Genomic DNA, 18,923 nt, shown 5'->3' on the forward strand with positions numbered 1-18,923 from the left:
TTAAATTGCTTTTTAATTCAGCTGTAAAACACAATCCTGTATCATTGTGTTTTAATATTTTATTGTGACTGTACTTTTTGGGGAAATTTACGAAAACCCCATGAATCCCCTTAGGTTCACTGTTTAAGTCGGAAATGACTTGAAGGCACACAACAACAACAACAACACAGCACACCTTACAGGTGGCTGCCATTGGAAAACGATCAGAAACTTCAGCTGCTCCAAAGTGCTGCAGCCAGATTGCTCTCAGAAGCTAGTTATAGGGCACAGAGAGCTCCCTTATGTCAACGGTGCCACTAGCTTCCAATCCATTTCCAAGCACAATTCAAAGTACTGCCCAGGACCTTTTAGGCCCTATATGGCTCAGGACCAACTACCTAAAGGACTGTATCTTAAGCTCATCTAGGGAGGCACTTCTCTCAAATCCATCACCTTGGATTGTTTGGGGGGAACATGGGAGAAGGTCTTCTCCACGGCTGTCCCTGGACTCTGGAACTTCTTTTGTAAGGGACTGACTTATTTAGATCATGGGTTTTCTGTTTCAGTTGCGGTTTTTATTCTATGCTTCTAAATTATTGCTTTTATGCTATGCTTTATTTATTTATTTTTTTATTATATGCTTTTAAAATTATTGCTTTATATGGTTTAAATTCTACAGATAGCTTATTATTATTTAAATCACAATTCTTTTGTACTTTTAAAAAAACTCTATGAGGCTTTACTTGTATTTCTGCTATTATGTAAGCCACCTTGAATTCCATGTTTATGGGGAAAGGCAGAACGTACTTGCTATAAATAAAGTAATGGTTTGATTGATGTTGTGAGCCACTCTGAGTCCCAATCTTGGAAGAAAAGTGGGATATAAAATAATATTCTTTACAGAGAGGCATAATTATGGAAATGAAGGCTGAGATGGGATTAGTGTGTTGAGGTCAGAAAGTAAGAGGAAGTGGGGATGGGAGAAATTAAAAGGGTGTTGGGGCAGCTGTATAATCTCAAGTTGAAAAGCAAAAGTTATGGTTTCAAAGGATAAATAGGAGACGCATGTAACAGACCACAATTCTTGCTTACAGTTTCCATTACTGTTCATGTTCTTCATATCTTACCCTGCACTGAGAGGGTGTCTATGGCCCTATACAGACAGGCCAAAATAAAGCTGCTTCAGGTCACTTTGGAGGTATGTGTTTTCAATGATGCACGCATCCTAAGAGTCCGGAAGCTACACCAAAGCTGCACTCCAGTCTTTAGGACTGGAGCGTGGCTTTGGTGCGGCTTCTGGACTCTTAAGACACATGTATCATTTAAACAGCATACCTCCAAAGTGACTCAAAGCAGCTTTATTTTGGCCTGTCTGTAGCAGGCCAATATTTCCCTACTGGTTAGGGAGAGGAAGGAAAAAGGTCTCACTTCCATTGCGCTGGAAAATCTAATAAAAAAGCCCTTTCCTGCTCTCAAGTCTCCTCCTCTTGGGGCCTGGTGACACTTGAATTTTGGGCAGACTACTGTAGCTCTGAACTTTCTCTACTGCATTAATTCAGAAAGCCGCATTGCATCTCTGGAAACATCAATGCAAATAGCCCTCTTTGCCTCTCCTGCAGTGCAGATTAATCAAATCAGACTGCAAGTCCCCTGGAAACCACCTGCAAATGCAGTCAACGAACCAACCTGGGAACAGAAAGCCAAACCGGATGACACCAGGGCATCCGGAGCAAATCAATGGGGTTGCATGCAGATGGCGACTCCTGACACAGCGAGGCACCTGTGGTTTATTTAAAGCCCTGGCTTCGATGGTGGTATCCGATACCAGCTAAGTGTGGCAATTAAAGGCCATTATTTGCAATGCAGATAGTTGTGGGTGCTTAGCGGTAGGCGTATCTCGTTCTTGAAATGCTCAGAGCACCCAACCCCTCCCCACCAGTGGTCTTCACTGGAGTGGGGGGGGGGAGGTAGCAAATCTGAGAGGAAGCTGCCACTGCCCAATCGCACAGCCCACCACCACCGCCACTGACAGCTGTGGGGCACTGGGCCAGAAAGTATGTCGGAAGCTGAAGCTCGCTTGGGGTTTCGGGGGATCCATGCCAAAATGTCTGGCCCTGTGACAGGGCCTGGTCTACTGCTCTGGATTGTGTTACTTAATGTAAAAGGCAGACACAAAAGCTAAAGCTAAAAATACAAGCCTCTAAATCCCCACAGGAGTAATTACTGCAAACTCGTAATCCCTTGGAATTATTTGGTTATCGCAGTGTTAGCTCCTGAGCAGAAACCCAGGCTGCTTAGCTACAAGAGAACCATTCATGCCAGTACAAATTTAACTTTGTCTGAAACTATCAGCTTTTACTCAGTGAATCAAACTACTGGTCTAAGATTGTGCACTTCCACTTTCAACACACGGGTTGTACCTTATCTGTGCACATGCTGGGGGTTTTCAGGAACACCTCTAACTCCAGGCCTGAACTGCTTACTAAATGCTTTTTAAAATAAGTAGCCCAAACTGAGAAGAAGGGGTAGAAGTGAATCAAGTGCTGGGGAAGATGGTTACCTCTTGGAGCACTGGCTTGAGGCAGATCACACTCTTAGGTTTCTCCATCGCTGAGCTGACTCACTGCATCTCTTTACCAAAGACAGAACGGCAAACATGGCTTAATAAAGTCCACAGTTAAAGACAATGCTCTAGCTGACAAATTATTGGTAGTCCTGAGTGTTAAGAAATCTGAAGAAGCTCAATACTTCGATATGGGATTAAACACTAAAGATAGACACAATGGATCTGAATTTCCTTTTTCTCGTTTTCTCACGTTCTGTGGCTGCCATAAAACATTTCAATCTGAAATGATGCAGGGATTGCTTCTCTTGTGCTAGGACCTTTCAGGGGCCATATGGTCTATCAAAATTATTCTAAAAAACCAAAGCAGAATGCCAAAGACTTTGGACTTTTTTTTAGCCATGTTGCTCTCTAGTCTTACCAATTTCTGTGGCAATATCTTAAGATTTGCTGTGGCAACAACACCAATTCTGGAGGTAATAAGATCCCCGGTTCAGTTCTGGCACTTTTGTGCAAGGCTGGGAAAGCCTTCCCTTTGAAATCCCTGGAAACTGCTATCAGTGAGCATAGAGGGGTGAAGACAGTTAAGCTTACAGGTTATATGCAGCATTTATAGCCTTTTTGGCTGCCTCCAAGCCAACCACAGGTCCATCAATAGTCCCTGCAGTCTAAATTCTTTATTAAATCGATGAGAAAATCCACACAAAAAAGTAGACTTCTGCAGTGTCCCATCTCTGGTGCAGATAATGGTGAAGTGGAAGGAGTCATGGAGTACATCATAAAGATTCTGAATACTTTGAAGACTTATTTTTGCACATTTCTATACATGTGGAAGATTTAAAACTGTCACAAACATTTTCCTGTCATGTGAAATAATAAAAATTGTAGGCAATAGTGATGAATAGTATCTGACCATAGGAACACTGTAAACGAAGCACAACTACCAGTTCGTTTTTTAAACGAGAGAGTGGAAAGATAGACAAACACATGTACATTGTGCTATGACACAGCAGCTGTGTTTCTTAGAAAGTCTGGTCTACAGAAAACTATGCTTTAAATTTTGAATGCTCACGATGGCATCACACTATAGCCAACTAAGATTTCATGTTCTGCAAACAGCATTCCTCTATTAACTAGTTATGTTATTGCCAATTTGCATTGTAAAAACACGTTATAGGTGAATGCTTTCTGTGTGTGTCTGGGTTTTTTTGTTGTATGATGGTGCAATGGCTTCTTATTATTTATTTATTTATTTATTTATTTATTTATTTATATAGAGCTGTAGATTTGCACAGCATTGTACATAAGACATAAAACCTGCCTATGGCGTACAATGCTTGAGCACTGGATGACTCTGGAGAGTAGAGTTTGTATCCCTGATCAGCTATGGAAACACATTGAGTGTCCTTGAGCAAATCACACTCCTTCAGCCTTCAAGGCAAAATCACCTCTGAATAAATCTTGCCAGGAAAACCCTATGATAGGATTGCTCTAGGGTCATCACAAGTTGGAAACAACTTGAAGACACACAACAACACTAAAGACAGTTGTTGCTGTTGTACAGATTTCCAAACCAGGTGTGTGTGTGTGTGAAAAGTACATGGCAATTCTATGTTGTAGAGTAAGACTGAAGTGAAAAAATATTTCCAGGCTTGAAAATATTTAAGACCACTGTCCAAGAGGAATGATGAAACTTTGCGTCTAAAATTCTAAGACATAGCAGTGTCAGTCTGGATCAGTATGCAAAGGGACCTTATAGACCCCCGGAGACTAACTAAGCAAAAGAAATTGGTAGCATAAGCTTTCGTAGACTGTGTCCACTTCATCAGATCCATGGAACAAACAACCATTAAACTGAACTTGTGGTTTCATCACCATACTCACACATTCAGCATTTCTATTGCTATTCACACCCACAACCTGCTTCTTTACTGTATAAATGTCGATCCCTAGGCACTCCTCTCCATTCATCTGATGAAGGAGACTCAGGCCTGTTACAGACAGCCAAAATAAAGCTGCTTCGAGTCACAGTGGAGGTATGGTGTTTCAATGATGCATGCGTCCTAAGAGTCCAGAAGCCTCACCAAAGCCACGCTCCAGTCTTTAGGGCTGGAGCGTGGCTTTGGTGCAACTTCTGGACTCTTAGGATGCATGCATCATTGAAACACCATACCTCCACTGTGACTCGAAGCAGCTTTATTTTGGCTGTCTGTAACAGGCCTCAGTATACAAAAGTGTATGCTACCAACTTCTTTCTCTCAGTTTCAAAGGTACTACCAAATCCCTTTGCATACTGTTCCTAAAACTGTGGGTGTCTGGATTTGGAAAGCTGTACAAGCCTTTGTTTTACTAGAACAATCTTTCAGGATGGTGCTCAACTAAGTGTCCTGTGTACCCATCTCATGCTATTTGTTAGTTAACCTGAGTTCATCATTGGGGATGCCATCTGGAACAGACAGCAGGTCATAAATAACCTAGAAAAACATTACTTTAACCCGAGAACTCTATCACGGGTCTCTCACTTGCTTTGGTACATGACTGAAAGGAGCATTTGCTTACTTTGTCTCTGCCTTATCCTCTTTAGAATAATGATTGTTTTCTCTATGGAAAAAATAGAGGGGGAAAGGATAGTGGAGGAAAAGGTGTGGTGCTTGACTGCCATCTAGTGGGAGTGCAATGTCAGTGGCAAATTGACATTCAGATGAAAGAATAAGGAAGAGAGAAGGCTGGAGAAGTCTTTAGTGGAAAGGCAAAAGTCAAAATTTCCACCACTTCCAGTTTTCCCTGACTGATGTTTCCTATTTGGACCGCAATAATACTGGAGTGGGGGCAGGACAACAGCCCCTTCAGCTTACTGAGTCACAGGTTAAAACAAAGTAAGATGAGGGGGGGGGGGTGTTAAAAAGAGTCATAAAAGCACATTTTTACATAAGTTATAGTTGTCACACCAGGAACTGAACACCAATTTGCCAGTGCTTAAGAACCAGCAGGTTGTTTTTCCTTGGATGTTGTTAACACTGACGTTTTACTGCCAGGTGTCTAGCAGTTATTTCCTTAAAAATTAACAAGCTTTTCCAAGCGCCGGACCTCAGTGACTGGTCAACAAGAGAACATTTTAATCCCTGCTGAAATCTAATTTTAGCATGAAGTACAACAGAACATGCTTCTTAATAGGCAGCCTTGTGACTGCACTGTAGAACTTAATGTGTTTTAAACAGAGTATGTGCAAAACCAGCATCTTTTTCACTTGCTTTAGAAAGATACACATAACTGTATGACCTCCAGACATGGAAATGTCAAGGGTCTGACTGTTATGCTCAACTGATCAAACTATCCTACTTAATATGCACACTGCATGCTTAGAGTATCAATGCTGGGGAATTCCATCCAGTACTTTTGCAAAATAATTAAGGAAATGTAGAAGTCATTGCAGAGAAATCAAAATAAGAGCCAAAATCATGTTGGTGCCATACACCCACGCAAGTACCCTTGCATATGTGGTTGTACATTTGCCATGGTGTACAATGGATGTACTCAACTCATGGTGGCATAAGCCAAATCCCACAAATGTAGCCTAAATTTTACAGTTAGCCCCAGCTAGAGGAAAGCCACTGAAACAACTGAAGTCACCTATGTACTGACTCACTATTTAACAATTCTAGCTGGGATTAACCAACAGGCATGCAGCTGCATATTTCTCAGCGGGACATATCTACAGTTGACCTTTATATCTGCAAGGGATCTGTTCTGGACCCCCTGCAGATACAAAAAACACAGGACCTCAAGTCCCATTGTCCTAAATGGTGGTGTGACATGTGCATGGCTGTGCCACTATTTGGGACAACAGAGCCTGCTGTAGGCCTGTGTAATATAAACATTGTGTAACTATGTAAGCAAGCTCAATGTAAGATCTTAGCCATCACAAAATAATAAGATGGACTATACCCCATAGTAGGCAGGTCAAGAAGAGGTGTGCATGGAACAGATACATTTGTTAAGTGGAAAACCACTCACCCCTGAACAAAGAAAGATGACCAAAGGAATACAGAGAATGTTCCAGACTCGGGGACAAAACATGAAAGCTGCAAAATGTGAAAGGAAAGCTGGAGACACCAATCTAAGTTCTGCACGCACTATAAAATGGGCTTCTATTCCCCAATGGAAAGTGAGGCAAAGGGTGGGCCTAAATATCCATGCAGGGATTCTGCAACCTTCAATTTAGGCAGAATATGAAAGTAGAACACACATCCAGTGGGCCTCCTCTAAGGCTGCCTTATGAACAACCCACTGTTGCACCTACAATCCTCCTCTTGTCTTAATAAAAAGGAACAATCACAAGATGTTTCTTCATAAGGGACAAAAGGGAGTGTGCACTTGCCTATTATAAAATCTGGAATCCCTGGTTCAAATGTCACTGTGGTCACAAAGTCATTTGCAGTAGGGATACAATAAAGACTTACCTTACACAACAGTCAAAAGGACTGCAGATAATACACTTGAAATGTTCTGAATGTTTTGAAGTACTGTATACCTGCCAAATATCATTATTCACAAAAAGTGCTCACCATAAATGTATTCAAATTATTTGAGGATGCTTAGTGGTATTGTTTAATGTGCCAAGTTAGTGATCACTTTCCTTCTGACCTTTACCTGCTTGCCAGATGGACGTGCCAACTTCTTCCTGATGACTCCTCCTTGCCCTAACAAACCCCAAAGCATCCTCCATGAACTGTATTTTCTTGCTGAACTGCATTTCTAGGATGGGAATGGCTTCTGGCATCTTTGCAGACAACAGCCGATAGCTGATGTCTGGCTTCCCGATGAACCTCTGACGGACACTAATTTCATATGGCGTATGAACTTTGACATCGTCAACATCCTTCTTGTCAAACCAGTGAAGGAGCTGAGAATTAGAGTCACTGATCTCTAGTCCAGAAGCCAAGAGGGAAAGTTTGCCTGGTTTGACATTGGAGTCTGTCCTTTCAGTGATAATTACTGGGATCCTTAATAGTACACCATCCTTGTTTCCAGTTTCAGAAGCTGTGGGAACTTCCTTTGATTTTGCCCCATCCGATGGCCCCTTCAACAGTTTGCTACCAAAAGGCCACCAAGATGGTGATTCAAGTTCTGATAATAACCTGTCGGGAAGAGATACACAGCAGGTTGAACAACGGACCAATATATAGCTGAGTGTTGACTTCCACCTGGAAAAGCTTCAACCCCATATGATAAAAATACATAAACTACCCATCTGACCAGGGTCTATCTAGTTTGTTTCTATACAACAGCTTGCCAAATGCCACTGAAACACTGCATGCAGAGTACAAAGGCAATGTCACCTGCTATTTGTCCTTGTACCAAATAAGGCCAAAATAAATAAATGAACCACCTCAAACAAAATATTGCAGGCACAATTTGTATTGCTTGTATTTTTTTACATTTATAGCCACTGGCAACTGGCAGATTAAAGAGTGAAAATTATTCCTGTGAGGAAAATCATAAAAATGTCTCCACAAGTTTCCGCAAATGGTCGTTTGGCATCTGCCATTAAACATATGCAGACTGCGCAGACAGAACCTGACATACTTCTGTATCACTTTTCATCATGTTATGATTAGATGTAGTTGCTATACTCTATGTTATGAATTGTCGGGATTCTATTTCTGTGTTGATCCTCGCACACTTGGTATCTGCACAGACTGTTGGCGTTCACCTGTTTTATACTTGTTTGAGGTTATTCAGTTATTCATTACAGTCCTGTTTGGAATGGGTTATTCTGTATGAGACCTTTCCCTCGTGTTTTTGTTAGATCTCCAATTTGTCCCCAGCATTGGGACACCAAGGCTTTTGGGAGAGCAACTTCACTGAGATATGTCAGGATGATGGAGAGTTATTTCCCCAAAGCCTTTGTCCCTTTTCCTTCCAAAGCTTCTACACTGAATGAGGAGGAAAATCTGTGCCAACTTGCTTTCTACCAGTCCTCTTCAAAACGATCGTCTGCTCACAGAACAGGCAGAAGAAATACAAGCAGGTAGCATGTGAAGAGAGATTATGCTTTGCACAAATCCAGACTTAAGTTCTATGAACAACAAAGATGCAACTTTATGAGCTACTTAATGTGGGAAAGCTTCTGACATCCAGAATACTGCAAGCTTCACAAATCAACCACCCCTTGGCAATCATGTAGTCAAAATCATGCTTTCAAGCATCATTGGAACATTCAAGATCAACAGGATTCCCTATGTTCCCTATAATGTTATTACTGCATTTAAATCTATGACCAAAAGCTCAAGACTGTACTGGTTAGCTGATATCAGTATCTGGTAAGTGCTAACTTCCCAATGGCCTCTTTCTCGAAGTAGTAAAGGCTGAGTTTCCCTTACCCAAAATGCTTGGAACCAGCAGAGTTTTGGATTTGGGGTTTATTTATTTATTGGATTTTGGAACACCTGTATTGGCATATACATACATAATGAGATAGGACCCAAGTCTAAACAAAAAAAGTCATTTATGTTTTGTATATACCTTATAAACATAACCTGAAGGTACTTTTACATAATATTTTTAATAACTGTGTATGTGAAACAAAGTTTGTGCACACTGAATTATCAGAGTCACTATCGCAGCCCCCATGAAGAAAAGTTTTGGTTTTTGAAGTATTTCAGGTTTCGGAATTCTAAAAATGGGAAATTCAATCTAAGAGAGCATTACAACTTCCAAAACCTTTTTGCTTCTCTGCTCCCGTAACATCAATAAGGCATTTTGAGATGTTTTCTGCCAACCACTCTAGCTATCTGGAGCTTGTTTTCTTCCGCAACATGACTCTTCTGTCCATCTCACCCCAGGTACTTCTCAGCCATCCTTTTTTCTGCAGTCCGTCCCCATCTGTTTTATTACCCTTCTAACCTTCTTTTCCTCTCTTGTGTTTTTTACACCTTCTCGTATTTATCTCCGTCTCTCTTGATCTTAACTTCTCTTCATTTCAGTAGCCAATTCACTCGCCTGCCCCCAGGCCCCAATGTCTTCAGTGAAATTTTCTTACAACTAACTTATTTCATGAACAAGGTACAGAAAATACCTTTAATATAAGAAGACAGAATGAAGTAACCAAATGGAGATGGGAAGGTTTCTAAATAACAACCCGTACAGGTCTCTGTTGTTCTCATTTTACAGAAAGTGGACCAAGGCTGAGCATTTTTTTTGTCTAAAGCCCAAGTTACATCATCTCCTAGCAAATGTTCCTGTTTGGAAATGAGTGAGTCAGGCAACAGCTCTAAAAAAGGAACAAGCCCAACAGGAATGAAACCGGCCATATTTTTGATCCTGAAGAATCTAAATTAATTTGTGGACCATAGTCAGACTAAAATCATAATAGAATTAATTGATTTGACACTTGGACATTGTTCAGGAACACAAGGCAACAAAGGTGCATTTGCATGTAAACATAGCTGGCTTCCGTCTCTCACAAAGTTACAGTTGTTTCCTACTTCAAAGGCCAATTAAATGCTCACTGAGATTTCTTTTAAAAATGACCCACAGAGGCAGGAGTCAACCCTATTCTTCTCTGCAGGAAGCTCTGTGTTGTAACAAAGCTCTTCTCAAATTTCTGACAACTAGTGGAAAGACAGACATGTGCCTTTGCATTGGGCATGCTTATTAGTATCATCTTCCCTAACCCAGAAAACACTTCCATGTTTGTACCACTTCCACCTTCTGGCAAAATAGCCACAAAAGGAAAATATGTGTTCAAAGAACGTCCATCAGCTACCACCAAATTGAGGAAACAGGCAATTTTTTTTTGGGGGGGGGGGAAATAACACATCTTCACAATGCAGAATGCAGGGACACGGATTTTGGAAATCCTGTGTTCAATTCCTGGCTCAGCCACAGACTTTCAGGACAGACTCAGGTCCAAGCCACACTGCAGAAATAATCCAGTTTGACACTGCTTTAACTGTCCCTGGCTCAGTGCTAGGGAATCCTGGGAATTGTAGTTTATTGTGGCACCAGATCTCTCTGACAGAGAATATCTAAATGTCTCACAAAACTACAGTTCTCAGAATTTTCTAGCATTGAGCCAGGACAGTTAAAGGGGTATCAAACTGAATTATTTCTGCAATGTGGATTGGACCTTGGACAAGTAATGTTTTCCCTCCACTTCTAATAATATGTTTTATTTATTTATTCTATGTTGCTCCTATGCTTAAATAAAGCCAAGATCTAAAGTATGAAACATCCAGTATCATGGGCCCAAGAGAATCCAGGATTTGTGTTTCTTCAACAGCTTCCTATGCCACTTAAAGAAACTTCCTTGAAACCGAGAGGAGTTTAGCCATAGCTTGCAATAAGATCTTGTCATCAGCTGTTCAAGAAGGTGCAGGAAGCAAAAACTCTCAGAGGCTTTGAGCAAACGTTAAAACATGCAAAACATAGCTTCCCAGATCTGGACCCCAGGTCTCTACCATTGTTGCTAATGCCTGCCCAAACTTTGAAAAGTGAATTACATGATCAACTAAACTGAATATATTGCAAAACAACTTAATTTTATATAATATTATTCCTTCTTTCCACAAGCATGCATATGTGGATTTTTTTTTTTAAAAAAAGAAAGCACTGTACAGGAAAATTCCCACCAAAGTTTTGCAAGTTTGCCTTGCAACTCATTCCAAACAGGAAGAGCCAGATGACCTGAGTATACATGCAAAAATGCCATGAAAGGGACAACTCTCTCCCAACACTAGTTATTCTTCCCAAAGAAAGTGTTTCCAAAAATGCACTACCAATGAAACCACAGGTACTATTTTGCTCTTACGGCAAAAGCCCAAACAATCGATCTTTCCTCCTCAAACCTCCCTAAACACATGCTAAATTCTCCTCTAATTTGTGGCTAGCCCACATCTTCTGGAAGCAAATGCCATGCGTTCATTCAGCAACAAAATACCATCTCCCATACTATGCCTCGTCAATCACCTCCCTGGAGACTACTACATCTCATACCTGTTGCATCAGTTAGTAGGAAGTCTGTCGCACATTACCATACCTGTCTGCTACATCCATTTCTGATTCAATCTTGTTTAGCCCCTTCATGATGTTGTCAAACTGTTCACCCTGGTGCTCAAGCACCTTCGCAGTGTCTCCTAGGCGTTTCTCGGAAGACATCAACAAGCCGGTCAACTCCTTCCCCTTGGATGTCTGAGGACAAACAGCCTGAGCTCCAGCCCCCTCAGTGGAGAGCAGCTGCTCCCTCCAAAAGTGCTCAAGGACATTGAAGACCACATTTCGGTTGGGCTGAAGGGAACTGAACCAGTGCTTAGTGCTATTCTCCAAAATAGTGAGGGAGCTGAAGATGAAGTGTGACGATTCCTTCTTGATCTCACTGATACTGGAAAGATGGAAGCTTGCCAGGAGCTCTCCAGATTTGTCAGCTGTAAATTGGACTGAAATGGGCGTCAGAGAGAGTTTGCCAGAAACCCATCTTTTTTCAGAGTTGATGTAATATGAACAAGGCCATGTGTGGATTCGTATGTCTTCATTCATCACCTTCCTTCTTGCTTCCTCTTCTTCAGGCTCAGCAGAACAAGGACCAGCTAAATAAGGAGCAAAACAAATGGCACAATCCATGAGTAATAATGGTTTTAAAACCTTTGAAAAACACAGCAGCTGCTTCAGCAAGCCCTCCCTTGTCTTCAACATGTTGCTGCAAAAGAGATTTCTCTCATCCATAGTTTATAAGTGGGGTTCTGGACTAAAAGAATTTTAGGAGAGCTTTGGATTGATAGCTGAACCCTTTTATCACAAATCCAAACCCAGACCTCTGTAACACATTTTCTCCCATAAATTAGCACATCTCAATCATGAATTGGTACTAATTTTTTACCATGCAAAAATAGTAGACTATGCCCTACATCCAATTGTAACTCCCATTAATAGAACCTTAATGGACTTTATGTTAAGTGCTGCCTTACCAGGTTCCTAGTGATTTGGTGTCCCAATATGTCAGTGGGTCTAGATGGGAGTAACAATTGGTCCTGGATATTCAAGACTACATAGAGTCGCCATGAGTTGAAGTCAACCCATGGTCAGCCAACAAGAAGACTGGGACTATCGCCTCCCTGTTTTCCCCCCTTCTTTTCTTCCTTAGAGATATTGGAAAAGATGGTCCTTTATTATATGGTCTGGAATGAACGAATGAACAACACACAATGACAAATCATAACCCAAGGTAGGCTGAGATGATTATTTTGGTAGGAAAGCAAAAGAGGTGCAAGTGGCAGTGAGGCCACAAAGACACACAGAGAGAAAGTAAGAGGGAGACAAAGAATTGATTAGGCAGGTATTACCCATCTCCTATTATTATCATTATTATTAAGCTTTATTTATATAGCGCTGTAAATTTACACAGCGCTGTACATACAATCTTTTTAATAAGATGGTAGCACTAGAGATAAATTAAATGTGGGACCCATGTTGCAGATAAGAGGTAAAGCAGCCCTGGGTCTAGAAAGTTTGTTAGGTGCTTGACAGTATCAGCCAGAGGTTAGGGACATGTAGCCTCAGATATTGACGAACTATAACTTTCAGCAACCCTAGTCACAATAGTCAATGGCGAGGGAAGCTATAGCTCAACATCTGGAGGGTCACACATTTTCTATTCCTGGCAGAGGCAAAGTACAAATAGTGGTCAAAAAGTTCTCAGCTGACTGATTTTCAAACTGATGTCAGGTCTACCAGGCTTAAAATTTCTATTGCCAACAGACACTAGCCAGATGCATCTGGAATAATGCAAACATGGCATGAAAGAAATAATCCCTCCCAGTCATTTGCTACTCAAAGTGGTGGGCCATGGACTGGTGCCAGTCTGCAAGGCATTGGCTGCCACTCCTTGGCGAGATTTTAGGAAAGAAAGAAAGCAATTGTCGCCAGTGGGCAAAAATGTGGTGTTGGTCTCTGGCACATTGGAGGAAAAACACCCTGCTGGTTCTCACTCCAGTTTATGAAACACTGCTCCAACTTCTTGTATTCAGAAGTAACATGCCTCTAGACCTGGAGGTTCCTGTCACCCGCTGTAGCTGAGAGACACCATTAGATTTCTTCCTCATGGATTTGTCTCATCACCACTGAAAGCCATCTATGTCAATGGCCATCATCACATCTTATGGCAGTAAATTGTGTAGTGTCGAAAATGTAAAATCACCTTTTTGTTATCTATCCGAAGTCTGTCAATCACTTTCAGTACATGACCCCAACTTATAATAATACAAAAAAAGGCAGGGAAATATGTAGTATCTATCCAGCATGGATGGAAAATACTCACAGGGAGCCAGGTTTTAACTGTGGCTGTTGATGTAATTAGAATATTAGATTTGCAATTTGATAACAATTTGCTAGGCCAATAAAAAAAATCTCAAGGTTACAACCTTTACTTGTATAATGTCCTTGTTGCCACAAAGTGAACCACTATGCTATGAGTATTCGCCTATTACAAGCCACTTGATGAATTATAATGAAAAGCTGCATGTTGCTATAATTTAAATGTTGTAGCCAATGAATTCAGTGAAATGACATTTAGGTTTAAAATTAAATTAATCTGTACAACAATTTGCAAGATAAAGTCTATCATGGGCAACTGTGGTTGCTAATACAAGGAAAATGATTATCTGTCTTCATTACATTTCTAATATTGTTAGATGCCACTAATCCTTCCATGCCTTGCAATGATAAAACTGCATTCCTTTGATTTATCACCATATAAAAAACAAAAACAAATTAAGGATACCACAACTGAATTCAAAACAGTTTACTACTCATCTGCTCTTGTCACAGCCCAGAAACAGAGAGTCTATGTTTCAACTTAATGAGTGGATCTCAGCCATCACAAAAGGAAACAGTAGTATATCCATGTCTTTGAATTCAAAGAGCTTCTGCTGGGGCCAAAGGACTTATTGTAAAGCTCTGGATCCTTCCCATATCAAAGCACAAACAGAGGAACTCTTAGATCTGCAGTCAAGAGGTATATTAGATGCTAGAGCAACATTCAAAAGCACTTGCTCCTTGGAGCTATTTGAAAACTAAATTCTTGTACTTGCAGGGATTGCCTTACTTTCTCCTTTCCCTCATTTTTCCCTTTTCTGTTTTGTGCGCTGATTAATTTTTTTTGGTTGAGGCAAAAGAAAATATAGTCAAGGTTTTTTGTATACCTTATGTAACATAAAAATACTTTATATCGTTAATTTTAACACACACATATATACACACACTATCCCATTATAAACCAGCATGGGATTTTTAACCTACTCAATTTCTACTGTGGATTGGGCAATCTTTCTTTTGGCAATGCACTGGCCTTCAATTCTGCAGAGATTATAATGATGCCAAATCTGGTGCTCCAAAGGAAACGTGTTCAAACAGCCTTAAATTCCCAGGCAGTTAGGTTTACATGTATACCTTAAACATACTGAAGTAAGGCCATACCATGGAGAGGCTGAACCCAAACAAACTGGAGCGCTTGAAGCCAGCCAGGATGTGGGGTTTGTCAGATGATGTGCAAATTGTTGAAAAGGTTTTCATACTAGTCTTTTACTAGGATGAAATATTTTAGCCATCAGTGTTTCCCATAGCCGGTCACAATACTATGATGAAGACAGTGAAACTAGATGTCCTCTACATTCTTCTAGCATTGTCACGATTGCCAGACATCACTACAAGCCATTTCTGCAACCTGTTTGGTTGAACTGAGATGGGAAATCTATGGCCCGCTCTCATGAAGTTGCTGAACAACTTACATAATTCCTATTCACTGACCATGCTGGCTGGTGTTAATGTGAAACAGAGTCCAGCCAGGAAGGCTACAGGTTCGCCACCTCTCTATCAGAGAAAGCTTAAACAACCTTGTATGTTTTAACTGGTTAAACCTGCCCATATTTACACAATAGAAATGGAGGGAAAATATTCAAAAGGGCAAAAGGCAACAACGAAGAAGAGAGATCTTCTCTGGAGGAATGGAAAGCAGGAAGAAAAAAATGAAAGGCTTTTCTAAGATGGCAAAATGAACAGAAGAATAGATGTAGACAAAATATTGCAAAAAAGGCACGTCAAAAATGTTGTGCCAAGGAAGCAGTAAGCCAAATGTTCCAGCAGCATGGTTTCATGGGGCATTCGACCCTCTGTTGACCTGCAAGTCAGGTTACCATCTGGCAGGTGCCAGCTTGGTTTCTGTAAATACGATATATTCGTATCTGTATTAAAAACAATGAACAGTTTTACCTGCTGCCAATTTAACTGAAAACACTTTCTCTTTTAATGTATCAGCTGTATTAGCAACACAGTCCTGACAACCACTCTCTCCAACGGTGTAATATACGGGATCCTGTCCATTGTGGTAAAACCTAACATCCCAGATTATGTAAATTAAAAGATAAACAGTAATTGATGTTCATAATTATCACATAGAAGAAAGAATCACAACCTGGAGATGAGATGAATTCTTCAGTACACTAGGCTATACTCTAACATACTGTACACATGCTGAATCTGTTGAAGCAGCAACACGTTTAGACACATATGTGCAAGCGAGACATCACAAGACAGCGCACTATAGATAAAACTTTCTGTTTTCCATATCAAACCTCAACTGCAGCATTTTCCAATTAAATCCATTTACATGTTCACTTCATAGTCTTCCAGGGTACAGAAATCAAGTTTTCAAGTGATGTGCTCATAAATATGCATCAAACTCACAATATACTTCCAAAACAAATGAGCAAACAAACAAACAAAAAACATTTTCCCCTTTATAAATTAAAAGCACCTTGGTACCCTATTATGATTGTTACTTGCTGAAACTCACACAAACCCCCAAGATTTTTACAAGCTGTATTTGATTTGCGCACAGAGTTAATTGTTTCCCCATTTACCTTGTCTGTTTCTGGATTCATCACCTTCAGACAACCATCTCATAGCTGCCATTATCAATCTTTCTTCCCCAGAATAGCTGACTTCAAAGTCAAGGACAAATTGCCCAAAATAATCTCTGTCGAAACTGTTAAGACTGATGGAGGGTGGGGGATCTACCATACACAGTGCCACAAAATGAAAAACTAAAGTCTACCCAGTGACAAGAAGAGGTTTCTTATAACTGGTGATGCCAAGCAGAGTCTTGTCAGCCTGCCCTTAACAAAACAAGGAAATGACTATAGAATTCAGGCTGTTATGCCCTCTTGGGATCCCATGATTCATCACTCACCTGTGAGCCACATATGTACCCTTTAGCTAGTCATTTTCTTACATCATGAAACCAAATATACTGTAAGCAATGAGGCAGGACATGCCATCCACTCTACTATATTAAATATCATACCCCAACATGTGATGATTGCACGAGTTTCTAGCCACTTATGTCAGCTGAAAATCCCAGGTCATCTTGACCCTACATACGGAGGGTAATGCTTGGACAACACTAAAACAAATTACTAAATTAGAAAGGACATAGGAGGAGAATAGAAGAGTTTTGCCTTCTTGCCACCACTGTAGTCACACATCCCCCAAAGTCACGAAGGAGGAGCAGGAGGTTTCCCGCCTCGTATTAGAGTTGAAAGACATAGCTGTGTTAGTCCAAAAAAATCAGGATGCAAAGGGGTCTTGTAACACCTTTGAGACTAACTGGAAAAAAGAAGCTGGTAGCATAAGCTTTCGTAGACTTGAATCTACCAAGGCTCATGCTACAAACTTCTTTGTTTCAGCTTCAAAGGTGCTACAAGATCCCTTTGCATCCTGCCTGGTATGTTTGCCTAAATAGTTGTTTATCTTCCAGGCAAGAACCTGATAAGGAACTGAGCAGAGACACTTCCTCAATAATGCCTTAATGTCAACATTTTTTTAAGGTTTAAATTGCATCAGCAGCCTTACTAGATCAGTCCAAAGATGTCTGGCACTCAGTTCACACAGTGGCCTATGAGAAACCACCTTGAATCCCATTTTGGGAGAAAGGCAAGATAAAAATCCAATAAATAAATAAAATAAATAAAAACTTATTGGAAGCCCAACAGCAGAACATGAACACAACAGCTCTCCCACTTGTTGCCCCAACAAATGTCAATACAACGGGCCTTTGTTATCCGCTGGGGCTTGGTTCCAGGATCCCCCATGGATAGCAAAATCCATGGATACTCCAGCCCCATTAAATACAATGCCACAGTAAAAAGGTGTCCCTTATATAAAATGGCAAAATCCAGGTTTGCTATTTGGAATTTATACTTTTTTTGGAATATTTTCAAGCCATGGATGCTTGAATCCATGGATAAAAAATCTGTGGATAAAGAAGGCTGACTGTACTAGGCATATTGCTCCCCAAAAGAGAGGTAATATTATAGCCATCTTGGAGAATGTCACTTGAGGAAGTATGACAGAGTGTATTGAGGCTCTTCTGGAAAAAGGCATGGCCTCAGCCATAGCTTCTATAGCAGTGATGGCGAACCTATGGCACGTGGGCCAGAGGTGGCACTCAGAGCCCTCTCTGTGGGCACATGTGCCGTCGCCCCAGCACAGAGTTTGCCAGAGTTTGTTACTGGAAAGCCAGAGGGACACGGGACTTTACAATAAATAAGTGGGTTTTGGGTTGCGATTTGGGCACTCGGCCTCTAAAAGGTTCACCATCACTGTTCTATAGACTGGGTGTGTAGAAGCCTTGAAGGCCAGGAGCAACACACCCCAAGCATAAACGTTGCCAATTCTTTTTCAGAATAGTCCTGCACACAGAGACACACACCTATTCTGACAGCCAAGCGTCCTGTGGCTCATACAATTCAAACAGAGCAGGAGATTTAAGGTAATACATAACTTCCTAATTTATTCTGAAAAAGACTAACCTTTGACTCTGGTTTTGGAATAATTCCCAGGAAAACATCCAGGAAACGAAGCTTCAATAGCAGCTGCGCCAGCAGTGCTTGCCAAGTGCAGAACAAAACAATCTCATTAAAGACAAAGCCACAAAGTCTCACACAGTCCACAGAGACTGAAAAGAGGACACCAAACATCCCATTCCTCAAAGCAATGCTTTGCACACAGTGAGACATCCACAAACCCACAAGAACCAAAGCAGATGGCACAAAATCTTCCCCACAGCCCTGGTCAGCAACTAGCTCTACGCCAAAGGCAGAATCTATAGGAAACAAAAGAAAAGATTTACAGAACGCTGCACAATCTGATGGGAGTGCTTTAGATATTTGGCGCACATAGAAGTAGGCAGAAAGATCTGCACTCAATTTAGTACAAAGAAAACAAAAACCAAGCCACACAGTAGGCAAGTCACACTTTCTTGCAAGGTTCAAATGTGGATAAGAAATGCAGAGGACTCTTCCCATCCACGGGGAGTCTGATTTTTTTT

At 40.9% G+C, this 18,923-nt stretch overlaps 1 protein-coding gene across 2 annotated transcripts in view; it reads right to left on the reverse strand.

Moving 5' to 3' along the window:
- LOC149310134 (synaptosomal-associated protein 47-like) overlaps positions 1–18,923 on the reverse strand; it is a 34,112-nt gene that overhangs the window by 12,764 nt on the left and 2,425 nt on the right. For both annotated transcript variants that reach the window (XM_089533769.1, XM_089533768.1), the window contains 2 exons: positions 11,583–12,129; positions 7,193–7,680 (listed from right to left, as the gene is read on the reverse strand). In XM_089533769.1, coding sequence (XP_089389895.1) covers positions 7,193–7,680; positions 11,583–12,079 — 985 coding nt within the window. In that variant the 5' untranslated portion in view covers positions 12,080–12,129. The remainder of the gene's footprint in view (positions 1–7,192; positions 7,681–11,582; positions 12,130–18,923) is intronic.

This window comes from Sceloporus occidentalis, unplaced genomic scaffold (assembly GCF_023333645.1).
Source record: "Sceloporus occidentalis isolate IW3139 unplaced genomic scaffold, rSceOcc1.0.p SCAF_7, whole genome shotgun sequence".
In the NCBI taxonomy this organism is placed as follows: domain Eukaryota; kingdom Metazoa; phylum Chordata; class Lepidosauria; order Squamata; family Phrynosomatidae; genus Sceloporus; species Sceloporus occidentalis.